This window comes from Mya arenaria, chromosome 14 (assembly GCF_026914265.1).
Source record: "Mya arenaria isolate MELC-2E11 chromosome 14, ASM2691426v1".
Classification (NCBI taxonomy): Eukaryota; Metazoa; Mollusca; class Bivalvia; order Myida; family Myidae; genus Mya; species Mya arenaria.
In genome coordinates this window covers 21,152,618-21,165,302 of record NC_069135.1, presented here as the reverse complement: position 1 = coordinate 21,165,302, position 12,685 = coordinate 21,152,618, and the positions used below count along the sequence as shown (strand labels likewise).

The following is a 12,685-nucleotide window of genomic DNA, read 5'->3' as shown; positions in this document are numbered from 1 at the left end:
TTGCTTTTAGTGTAATTTTTGTATTTTTTGAGCTTTTTCCCCAATTTCCCCAAGTGTTACATCTACATGAGAAAAAATCATATTTTCTAAATACCCAGAAAACCCCCCAATTTTTTTTCACAAATTTGCACTGCACAAATAGCATGCATGAAGAGTGCATTCATGGGACTCAATGTTATCTTAATGCTGTAACTGGTCGTTCAAAGCTTTAGATAATTAACATTGTTTAGAAACATACATAAAACAGAAAACATATACCATGTCTATAGCCGCCCTGATTTGTGACTTGTAATTTAGATAAAAAGCAAGGAAAAGATACAATGTGTGCAATGCATGCGTAAACTTTAAAGTTGAACTCAGTGTCTGCCAGTGGAATGCTCAGAGTTTACATGCTTGAAATCATGCGCTGCAAAGTCTAATATCCTAAGCTATACATAACATGCATGTTTGTGTCTGCTAATTAATAATGGGGATTTTTTTCTGCAAGGATTTCATGGTGCATTTAAAATCACTGAATAAAAAGTGAAAATGATACCCATGAGTTACTCAATAAAAGAATGCCCTTTGAGGTAAAGTTCAAAGTTCACATCAAGCAGGAGAATGTATTCATTATACTGGTGCTATCACTTGAGGTTGATGGTCACTTTTTGTAAGGGGAAACTGAGAGGAAACATTATTGTAATTGCATGCTTGAAATAAACACACAAAAAGGAAATGACATCATTGTTTGTTTTTTTCCTGTCATCAGAAAAATCAGTACATTTCGGGTTTTTTGCTTTTTAAAAAAGAGACATCATTGTATTGCATGTTTGCATGTTTTTGATGACTTAAATTAGGTGATATACCCTTTCAGGTTTGAGATCACACGGCATAAGGAGAGCGGGATGATTATGGGTGTACAGCATACAGAGGGCGGGGCCATTGAATGGAGCCGTGAATTGCCACCCACGTGCAGACTGTCTGTGTAAGTGCAGATATCAAATTAAAAGAAGCCTGGGTCCTGTTTCAATAAAGATCGTAACGCTGAAGATCGTATATTTCCAGGCGTAAACCCGTTTTTGGTTAACTGAGTTCAGTAAAGATATTGTAAGAAGAGTTATCGTACAGATAATTGCTCCTCGCTTTACTGTTGTCCAGGAGCACTCTTTAGCAGCGTTAGGTTTAATACTAAGATATCTTATTGAAATGGGCCCCTGAATTCTAAACGTAGTGCTTGGCATAATTATTTTTCAAAAAGATCAAAATTCACCAAGCCTTGCTACAGTAGCTTAAAATCAAAATTTGTGAGGTGGGAGAAAATTTTACTAGTGCAGGGATTGAGAACTTGTGCTTATCTGGACCTATTTCGACTGCTGTAAGTGTAAAAATAATCCTCAAGATATATAACTGGTCTGGGTTGTTTTTTTAAGAAAAAATAAAAAGTTCAGAACTTGTATTGTCATATCGCCAAAAATAACCTTGCTTAAAATGTTTTTGGATTGTTCAAAGAACAATTTTAAAATCATTATCTCTAATTCAGTTCACTATAAACCCAATAAAAAGAAATATGTTATACCTTCTGACCTGTTTTAAAAATTAAAAACAGCTGATTGTGCATCTGTAAATTTTTGACCTTATCCCAGTGCATCAGTACTCTTTTAAAGGGGGATTGAAGAAACACATTAATTGAATGCACTATAATGTTTAACTCATTTGAAAAAGCATATGATTTGTGTACAGATAATAAAATATTAGCCTTTATTAATGGGGTTTTCAATTAGCTATGTGGCCACATATTTCCCAGTTTAAAAAAGGACCAAAATATCGCTTATTTTTTTTTATCTGTAGTCAAATTATATGCTTTTTTTTGTTTTGATCATCAAATGAGCTAATCATAATAATGCATTAATTTTAATATGTTTTTTTTTTGGTGCATCTATCAAGTATAAAGTTATATTGTGCCCCTTTTTAGTTTGTTGTAAAGACAGATGATGATCAGGGAAAAAGTATCTCTGGTACCAGTCTAAAACTGTTATAAAATTCATAAAAGGAATATTTCATGGTTGGATGAATTTCATATTAAATTTTAGAAGTATTCTACAGTTTGTTGAATTTGATATTAAATTTGTAAAAAACTATTCCATAGTTTGATGGAGTTGATATTAAGTTATCTGTAAAAGATTATAATACATGAGAGTCTTGGCTGCTACATCAGATCCTCCAATAAGTTACTCGTTACGCAAAATAAAACAATGATGACATTATCTCAAGTGATGGGGAAGCTTATTTTTTGTCCGTAGCTTAGTCTTACTTTCAATAAAAGTATGTTTTTTGTGTGGGTAGGCAACTTAATCTTCCCGTTTAGCTTTCATAACCATTAAAATGTAAAGATACATCTTTTTCGGTTATTTTCGCATTTATAGTAATGACTCAAAAAGGTAATTATAATGATTATAATAATAATAACAATAATAGTTCTAAGGCTACAACAAATTGATCATTTGTTCTACGGATTTTGCCAAAAAAAAGTAGGAGCGAGCGAGCGAAAAAAAAAAAAAAAAAAACTTTTTTTTTTAAATTTAAGGCAAATCAGAGGTGAGCGAAAAGCGGAAAAAAAAAAAATGTATATATATTTCTTACCAAATTTATCATACAACTATGATAAGAAATGCTTTTTAATTGAAAAAAAAGGTTCTCAGTTATAATTAAAAGGTTTTGATTGTATCACATGTTAATCTGTCTCAATATTTAACAAATGCAATAAGATCCAGTGCTTTACTATTAACATTCATTGCATCAGCAATTTAAATGTGGATACAATTGTAAAGACAGCATTCCTCACAGTAACATGCAATTATTCGAAGACCAAAAAGAACAAATATTGTATTCATTCCGTACTACAATTGAATGGTGCATAAGAACAAAGAATTTAGAAAATTAAAACAGTCATTATATTTATAAAAGGTTGTATTTTTTGGTTTTACTGATGTTATTATAATACTGTATGTGTAAATACAGACTGTTTCTAAAACATTTACAAGTCCTACTTTTTTATCTGTTGATAACACTTGAGTATATGAATAATGAGAAATGCATTTTAGAATTTAAAAAAAACAAACTCACGAGAACATGTTCAATGGTTGTAAGTCGTGTGTCCGGCGTGTATTTGAATAGAAGTTTTGCGCTCAAAATCAGATTAAGTTATTATTTACCACTAAATTTTGAGTACAAAACAATGAATTATTAAAACACACATAGATAATTATTGCCTTCGACGCAGTGAAACTGCTATTGTTTACTGAAGACTATAATCCATTGACTATGACACTGATTTTCACTTAAAACGTGTATTTTATGTTACGAAAACTTTATTACTAGTAAACTGAAAATTAATACCGGAAATGAATACAACGGTGCGTCCTGCAAAATATGCTCGTTAAAAAAGACTGTCAACATATATCAGCTGTTTTGCGGTTACCCGGACCTAACATTGCAGGTTTAATTTTTAAGTAAAAGAAATTCAGAAAATAGGGGAAATTGAGAAGTATGCACAAAAAAAAATCGGTGCGGCAAAATAATATGTGCGGGCGCAAAAAAAAAGTTTTTTTTTTTTTTTTTTTCGTTATTCGAATTTTATGTGCGGCAAATCCGACGAAAAAATGATCAATTTGTTGTGGTCTAATAATAAGGCACACAAAAACAAAAACATTTGATCTGGGTAAACTGACTCTACCAACCAAATAAATAATTTTAGAAATATTTGATAAAAGTAATAATATTTTATAATAATAATAATAATAATAATAATAATAATAATATTTTATAATAATAATAATAATATTTTATAATAATAATAATGATAATAGTTTCAAATTTTTGGCTTTGTAAGGGTTATTTTTCCTTAATTGAAAATACATACACTCCTGATAAACTTTACCATACAAGGCTATCAGCCAAATTAAAATACCCATTACATAATCCAGAACAAGGAAGATTTATAAACGTCATTTTGGAAGTATTTGGTTTATTTTAATGACAGACATAAACTCTAGTGTTGGTCTCCATATAAAAGATACCATTATGTTAACATAAGCCTGTGCCATTTACATATTGTACCAAATTTGCTGATAATATGATGATGTAAGCTGGAAATATGATTATGTAAGAAGGGAAATATGAAGTATGCAGGAAATATGACGTAAGCGCAAAATATGATATAGGCTAGAAATTTGATAGACCATAAATCAGTGTACAGGAGTCACTTTTTTTACTAGAATTCCCATTAAAATAATGCCTGCGTCCTATCTATGGTATTAGGCTTTTGCAAAACAAATCAAAGTACATTTCTGGCCGAACTTGCTTAAAAAGAGAAATAAATGGAAGAAATGTGTTTTTTACGTTCACTTTAAAGGGACGCTACTCACATCGATTGATTTAGTTATAGCGGCACTGGAAAATCCGGTATGGTTAGCATCAGAGATAAAAAAAATTATTTAAAGTTTTGAAATTGTACGATACATTTCACATATTAAAAAATAATTAGACATGCATAATGTGAAGCAACATCATTGTGCACTGTCAATGTGTGAAGTTGTGAAAATCTCTGCTTTATGGCTGCTTCCTTACTAGACCCATAGTACAACCTGTTGTGGTAAAAATGGTGTACTTCCCATTATACAATTCAAGGTCGGTAGGACAGAATGGAAGTCTTGTTTATTGATTATGTAATATAGTACTGCAATTAAATATTTATGTGCTTTATACCACTTGTGCTATTATTATTCAATACATTTTGTCATTTATGTTCAACTGCTTTACTATTTAATAACCTTTGCCATTTTCATGATTCAATTAAATTCGTGAAAATAATTATTTTTTTTAAATTTTTCAATGCGTCCTATCTATGGTATTCGTGGTGTTAAATTCTTTTTTCCCAATTTTTACATATTTTTTAGCATGCATATGCTAGTGTTCTAAACCCAGTGATTTATGGTAAGCTAAAATAATATGTAAGCTTGAAATATAATGTAAGCTAGAAATATGATGTCAGCAGGAATATGATGTAAGCTAGAATTATGATGTCAGCAGGAATATGATGTAAGCTAGAATATGATGTCAGCAGGAATATGATGTAAGCTAGAAATATGATGTCAGCAGGAATATGATTTAAACTAGAAATATGATGTCAGCAGGAATATGATGTAAGCTAGAAATATGATGTCAGCAGGAATATGATTTAAACTAGAAATATGATGTCACCAGAAATTAAATTGAAATTCCAAATATGATGTCAGCAGGAATATGATGTAAGCTAGAAATATGATGTCAGCAGGAATATGATGTAAGCTAGAAATATAATGTAAGCTAGAAATATGATGTCAGCAGGAATATGATTTAAACTAGAAATATGATGTCACCAGAAATTAAATTGAAATTCCAAATATGATGTCAGCAGGAATATGATGTAAGCTAGAAATATGATGTCAGCAGGAATATGATGTAAGCTAGATATATAATGTAAGCTAGAAATATGATGTCAGCAGGAATATGATGTAAGCTAGAAATATGATGTCAGCAGGAATATGATGAAAGCTAGAAATATGATGTCAGCAGGAATATGATGTAAGCCAGAAATATGATGTCAGCAGGAATATGATTTAAACTAGAAATATGATGTCAGCAGGAATATGATGTAAGCTAGAAATATGATGTCAGCAGGAATATGATTTAAACTAGAAATATGATGTCACCAGAAATTAAATTGAAATTCCAAATATGATGTCAGCAGGAATATGATGTAAGCTAGAAATATGATGTCAGCAGGAATATGATGTAAGCTAGAAATATGATGTCAGCAGGAATATGATGTAAGCTAGAAATATGATGTCAGCAGGAATATGATGTAAGCTAGAAATATGATGTCAGCAGGAATATGATTTAAACTAGAAATATGATGTCAGCAGGAATATGATGTAAGCTAGAAATATGATGTCAGCAGGAATATGATTTAAACTAGAAATATGATGTCAGCAGGAATATGATGTAAGCTAGAAATATGATGTCAGCAGGAATATGATTTAAATTAGAAATATGATGTCAGCAGGAATATGATGTAAGCTAGAAATATGATGTCAGCAGGAATATGATTTAAACTAGAAATATGATGTCAGCAGGAATATGATTTAAACTAGAAATATGATGTCACCAGAAATAAAATTGAAATTCCAAAGATGATTTCAGCGGGATATATAATGTTAGCTGGAAATATGATATCAGCGGGATATATAATGTTAGCTGGAAATATGATGTCACCAGAAATTAAATTGAAATTCCAAATATGATGTCAGCGGGATATATAATGTTAGCTGGAAATATGATGTCACCAGAAATTAAATTGAAATTCCAAATATGATGTCAGCGGGATATATAATGTTAGCTGGAAATATGATGTCATTAGAAATTAAATTGAAATTCCAAATATGATGTCAGCGGGATATATAATGTTAGCTGGAAATATGATGTCAGCGGGATATATAATGTAAGCTGGAAATATGATGTCAGAGGGAAATATAATGTAAGCTGGAAATATGATGTCAGTGGGAAATATAATGTTAGCCGGAAATATGATGTCAGCGGGATATATAATATAAGCTGGAAATATAATGTCAGAGGGAAATATAATGTAAACTATAAATATGATGTCAGCAAGATATATAATATGATATCGGCAGGAATTATAATTTAAGCTAGAAATAGGACGTCGGCAGGAATTATAATTTAAGCTATAAATATTTTGTAAGCTAAAATATGATGTAAGCGGGAAATATAATGTAAGCGGGAAATATAATGTAAGTAAAGAACATTTATGTAAGCTGGACATTATGATTGAAGCGCAAAATATGACATCATAGTTGCCTGTAACAAAAATGGAATGGCAGCACCCATGTTGTGAATTGGGGTTCATGTTAGGTATTTTGTGTGTCTTTTAAATGAAAAACATATAAGATATGATTCCCAATTTAATATTTCCAAACATTTCCATGATACCTATTTCTGCTTATTTCTCTTCTATTTTATCAAGACAGTACAGTGCTCCAGCTAGCCCGTTTTTCAATGGCGCAGCGCCCGTGCCCCTTTTCTTACCGCCCTGCCCCTTTTTTTGAGTACTGCCCTTTTCACAAATGCTCTATTAGCGCTAATTATCCCGTTAGTGTCCTTTTTACTATTGAAATCATTATTAAAGATCGGCAGCCGCTGTCATAATTGAGACAAATTACGTAATATTTATGATAATAGTGTTCCCGCTAGGTGTCACCATGCTGCCCCATTGCCGACTGCTTAAAATATGCCGTACTGCCCTTTCATCTTCCCATGTGCCTTGTCCAAGTCATATGACAGCTAATTGTGTATTTGTGTAGTGAGCAGACGACATGTGTTTTCATAACCGGTCATCTTTTAATCCGATTATTAGGAAAAGCCAAATAGGGAACATCGGCAGGAGGCGGAGCTATTGAAAACCAGCCAATCAGAATATACATTGAGAACTCGTTTATTCAATGATGAAAGTTCGTAAAATGCGATAGAAAATGTGAGGGGATGGTGAAAAATGTTGTCAAGCACAATTAAATATTTTTAAATAATTGTTTATTGTATTGTACAGACGAGACTCGCCATTTTAAACAGTGTTGATTTGAAGCAGACGGTCACTGCCGATTTATAAACACAGGAAAAGTGGCGCTAACACAATCAAATACATCACTTATTCAGTAAATGTTTTGAAAGTTTATTTGTAAAATATTGATGATGAAAATTTCTTTGTAACCCACAAAAATATGTTGATGCTTTATCTAGTGTTTACCTATCATGTCCACGATCTTGTCAAAATTCGCCGAAACCGCCATTTTGTCAGACCGAATTTAGGAGTTATTTTATCAATGTTTTATGTTTTATAAGTGACTTGTTAAGAAAGGGCAGTGATTTTAATTGTCATTTTATTCTAAAACATGAGCATATTAAACATTATTTCACCAAAGACAATTAAATAACAGCCAGGCTGAATGTAACATTCGTACCCAATCCTGAACGTACCAAATTAAGATTCGTCCCTTACATATTTTTTTTTTTGTGTATTTATTTATTTGATTGCTTCAAATGTTTAACTGTCTTTGTTTTTTTCTTCATTTTACATGATTTTTAGGAGAAATATGTGACATTGCACTAAAGAAGACTCCAGTCAAGTACAATCACACTATACCACAGACAATAAGACAAATTTCAATTTTGATATTAAAACACACCCTTCTAAATTTTGAGAAAAAGCCCCATTTTGTTCAAGTCTGAAAATCATGGAAAATGATTTAAAATGAGTATGAAAACAAAACAAATTCTAGGGTGAGACCCCCCCCCCCCCCCCCCAGAAAAAAAAACAACTTGTGACAGGGGTGGACCCCTACCACAACCACCCCCAATCGCCCCTACACGACTCATGTAGCTTGCCCTTTTCAAAACTCCACCCTGCCCTTTTCAAATCCTGGCTGGAGCACTGCAGTAAATGAATTTTGAAGTTATTAGTCCATGAAAGTATCAAAAATGTAAAATTGTGACAAACACCTCATATGATGCACTGTCATGAGTTCATTTGTTTCATTAAGTTATTCAGCAGATGATATTTCAGATTTCCCTTTTATGCAGACACATAATCATATTTCTTAATATATCTTCAGCACTTGAAAAAGTAATGCACTGATACTCTTTAAATTTAGATTGCTCTTATTATTTCAAAATATTTTAAGTATTGAACCTGTATGACCCCCCCCCCCCCAAAAAAAAAAAAAACACAAATAGATAGAAAAAAAAAATAGAAAAAACACAACCAAGTAGAAATGCAACTGTTCTGCGTTTCAATGCTTGATACATGTAGTTTGGGCATTTAGAATGTAAAATAGGCAAATTTCAAAAAAAAAAAATGATAAAAATAGCAATATCTGAAAATAAACACGTTATTTACTCTTGAATTTCTTTATTTCAGAGGCGTAAAACACCTGATCACCCCGATATTTGCCCGATTACTCGAGGCTGACCCCCATAAAGTCTGGAACTTTGATGAATTATTCCTCAATGTGGAGGGTATCATCAGAAAACGAGTTATCCATGTATTTTGCTCCCATACTTGGAGATGTCTTAAAGTTTATATTGACAGCAACAAGAAGTAAGTAAATGATATATGTATTGTTTTCAGGATGTGTGATGAAATAAATCATTATTTCTTTAATTTACTAAATATCGAACAAATACCTTGTAAAATAATGCAATACTTTTAAGTTCAAATTTAAGTGATCTGAATGCCGTGTGCCTCTCACTGTTAATAACTAGAGCTCTAATGGTTTGTTCATTACTAGAGCTCTAATGGTTTTATCAGTTTAATTTTCATAACCAAAACTCTAATGGTTTGATGTGGTTTATTTTTCATAACCAGAGCTCTAATGGTTTTATTAGGTTTATTTTTCATTACTAGAGCTCTAATGGTTTTATCAGCTTAATTTTCATAAGCAGGTCTCTTATGGTGTTATCAGGCTTATTTTCATTATTAAACCTCTAATGGTATGAACAAATTTATTTCTGATTACCAGAGCTCTAATGGTGTTATCATTATTATTTTCATTACCAGAGCTCTAATTGTGCTATCAGGTCTATTTTTGTAACCAGAGCTGTATGATGTGCATTTCAGCCTAACTAACCTCCAAGAGTTAATTGCTGAACAAACAGACATCCAACACTCAGATCAGCTGCTTATATTTGATGGCCAACTGCTAAAAGACTGTGTTCAGCCTATGCTACCCATTCACAGCTACCCGGATGGAATTACGGCCAATAACCCGATATTCTGCTATAATAGGGACTATGATGATACAAATACATTCCCGCAACATTTTATAAGTAAGTAACTTTGGAGGTAAGAGTGGTCTAGTGGTTTAGGTGTCGGCCTCTCACCAAAGATGTTTTGGGTTCAATCCCCACTAGAGTAACATTACATAGCCTCTCAAAGTGGACACCAGTACTGGTTTCTACCCAGGAAACAAGACTTGAGGGTAATTTTATATCATCATCATCATCATCATCATCATCATCGTCATCGTCATCATCATCATCATCATCATCATCATCATCATCATCACACTTGTTTCTGATCAATTAAGTTTGTATGCACATTGGTTATGGTCAGTTTATGACCCATATTGATTTTGGTGTCAGAAGGGGAAAGGTCAAGGTTGTGGTGGCCGTTATTTAAAAATACTGGCTTCCAATCAATAACTTGTTAATGAGTCATCCTTTTGACCTTCTGTCAATGCAGATTTAACAAGGTCAGTAAATGACCCCTATTGATTTTGGGGTCAACAGTCAAGGTCATGGTGACCTTTTATTATAAACAGTTTCTGATCAATAACTCTTAAATGACTTGATATTGAACCCTCAAACATTGTATTCACATTTGTCATGGTCAATAGATGACCCAAATGGATATTAAGGTCTGTTAAGTAAATGTCAAGGTCATAATGACCTTTTCTATAAGAAAGGTTTTCGTTTCATATATCCAAGACACTTCATCCTAGGGATGTCAAATATTGTAAGATTATTAGGCATGACCAGTAGATAACTTTTTACTTTTAGGTTAAAGGTAAAGCAAGGTATTTAAGTTGGTATTAGATTTGGTTTCACAACATCGCTAGCTTTTGAAAGGTGACACATTCAATATACAGATTCTAGTGTTGTAGGAGGCATATATTATACAGTTTATGTAATAGTAGTGAAGAAAACTTTTTATGCTTAAGTTTAATGCTATTTACTATTTCAGAGGAGTTTCCAAAATTCCACACCACATCCCTATCAGAAGATTACTCCGTCTCGAAGCAGTGTTCAGCAATAGCGTGTTTTATTAAGAAGGAAGTAGAGCTATACTGCCTTAAACAGGATCTTATGAGAAGATCTGTGCACATGTACATGTTAGTATGAAGGGTTGTTTACAAACTTTATTAACACAATTTTGGGTGAGTGTGGTTTAGTGGTATAGGTGTCCGCCTCTCACTGTGGGTTTGATCCCCACCAGGGTGAGGGTCATCTAGTGGTAAAGGTTTCAGCCTCTCACTAAAGAGGGTTTGAGCCCCACCAAGGGTATGTTCTCATGGCCTCTCAAAATTGACACCAGTACTGGTTTCTACCCAGGAAACAGACTCAAGGGTGACTCTTTAAGCTCTCAGTTTTCATCCCGTTCGAGCTAAAAGAAATTAGAATAAACTTATCAACGCAGTGCTTGTTGTAATTCAACCATTCAATTGACTATAAAGGGATTATATTGCATCAATAACTAAAAGCACATTGTTGTATTATCAAATAGATTATTTTGACCATCTCTGACAACAACCCCGACAAGTGACCAGCGGAATGAGGCTCCTGTTAGCATCATTTGGACTGTTAATAATAAAGATCAATCATAGACATACAACTGATTTTGTAGCCAAATATTTTATTGAAGGAGTCAAACTCAATATTTAGTAATATGTATGTGGTCTAGTTATGAAAATAAAACTTAAGAGGACGTGAGTAGATAACATGTTCAATGCTGAGTCATTGGCTATGCAATATGCCAGATGGACAAAATCTCCAACCCAGATGACAGGAATGGTAGCAACATCAACAGGCATTTATAATATTATTTTAACAGCCGCTGGAAGAAGTAATAAACTAGATACTGTAGAAGTGAGCAGAGATGCAAGTTTATTTGAGACATAGGTGGACGGAAATTGTATTATTAAGTACTATTGTTTAGGTCATATGAAAAGGAAGCTTAAAAACACAAAGAATGTTTAGATTATGCCAAATCACATCATTAACAGTTTGAAAGCCTAAAAAACACCAGGGGTTATAAAAGTTTAAACCTTGTAATCAGGTTTGAGAGCTTTTAACTTCAGACTTTGTACAGTTGTCAAGATTGTTTTCAGCTCCTACATTTGCAATAAAACAGTTGGAAGTACCTTGAAACATATATAAATGACTTTTGAAACAACTTCTACTGAGATCTGATTCCCTCTATTCCTTACTCTGGACACATATTTCTAGTACTCAACCAGACCCCCAGGATTGACAATTATCAGCTGTTAGAACTCTTGAAAATATAGTTTTTAGATTTAATAATAAATTCTTTTTTTCAGAAATGAGGTGTATCATGAATGCGGCCACCTTGTTGATTATAATTTGTTCCTGTCCAAAAACTGTGATACCACGCTGAAGTGGAAAGAAAACTTTATTCAAATGCTCAGTAGAGAACTAAGAATGATCAATCTGTTGACTGACACCAATGACCCAGAGCTGCACTCAATATGTTTGGATTTAACCCAATTCTATGAAAGCAGCAGACAATCAACAGATGAAGAATCTAAAAAGGTAATGTATATTATTTTTTCTCCAAAAAATGTTGAGAATGGTTGTTTCATTGCTTGGTGATGTTCAGAGAAAAAAGTGCAGTTTACCTTTCTGCTTTTTGAAATTAAAAGAGGATATGATGTCAGAAAGCGATGACAAAGAGGATATGATGTCATAAGCAATGTAGGTAGAGCATTTGTTACATGCAAGCCAGAATAAATACATTAAACTGATCCCGTTATCTTGCTGGTTATATTTTGCTTTAAGAAGAGTTATATTGTAATTTATA

At 32.7% G+C, this 12,685-nt stretch overlaps 1 protein-coding gene across 3 annotated transcripts in view; it reads left to right on the top strand.

Moving 5' to 3' along the window:
• LOC128218097 (serine/threonine-protein kinase TBK1-like) overlaps positions 1-12,685 on the top strand; it is a 57,697-nt gene that overhangs the window by 32,994 nt on the left and 12,018 nt on the right. For all 3 annotated transcript variants that reach the window (XM_052925640.1, XM_052925637.1, XM_052925638.1), the window contains exons 8-12: positions 854-964; positions 9,008-9,187; positions 9,707-9,915; positions 10,832-10,979; positions 12,186-12,417. In XM_052925640.1, coding sequence (XP_052781600.1) covers positions 854-964; positions 9,008-9,187; positions 9,707-9,915; positions 10,832-10,979; positions 12,186-12,417 — 880 coding nt within the window. The remainder of the gene's footprint in view (positions 1-853; positions 965-9,007; positions 9,188-9,706; positions 9,916-10,831; positions 10,980-12,185; positions 12,418-12,685) is intronic.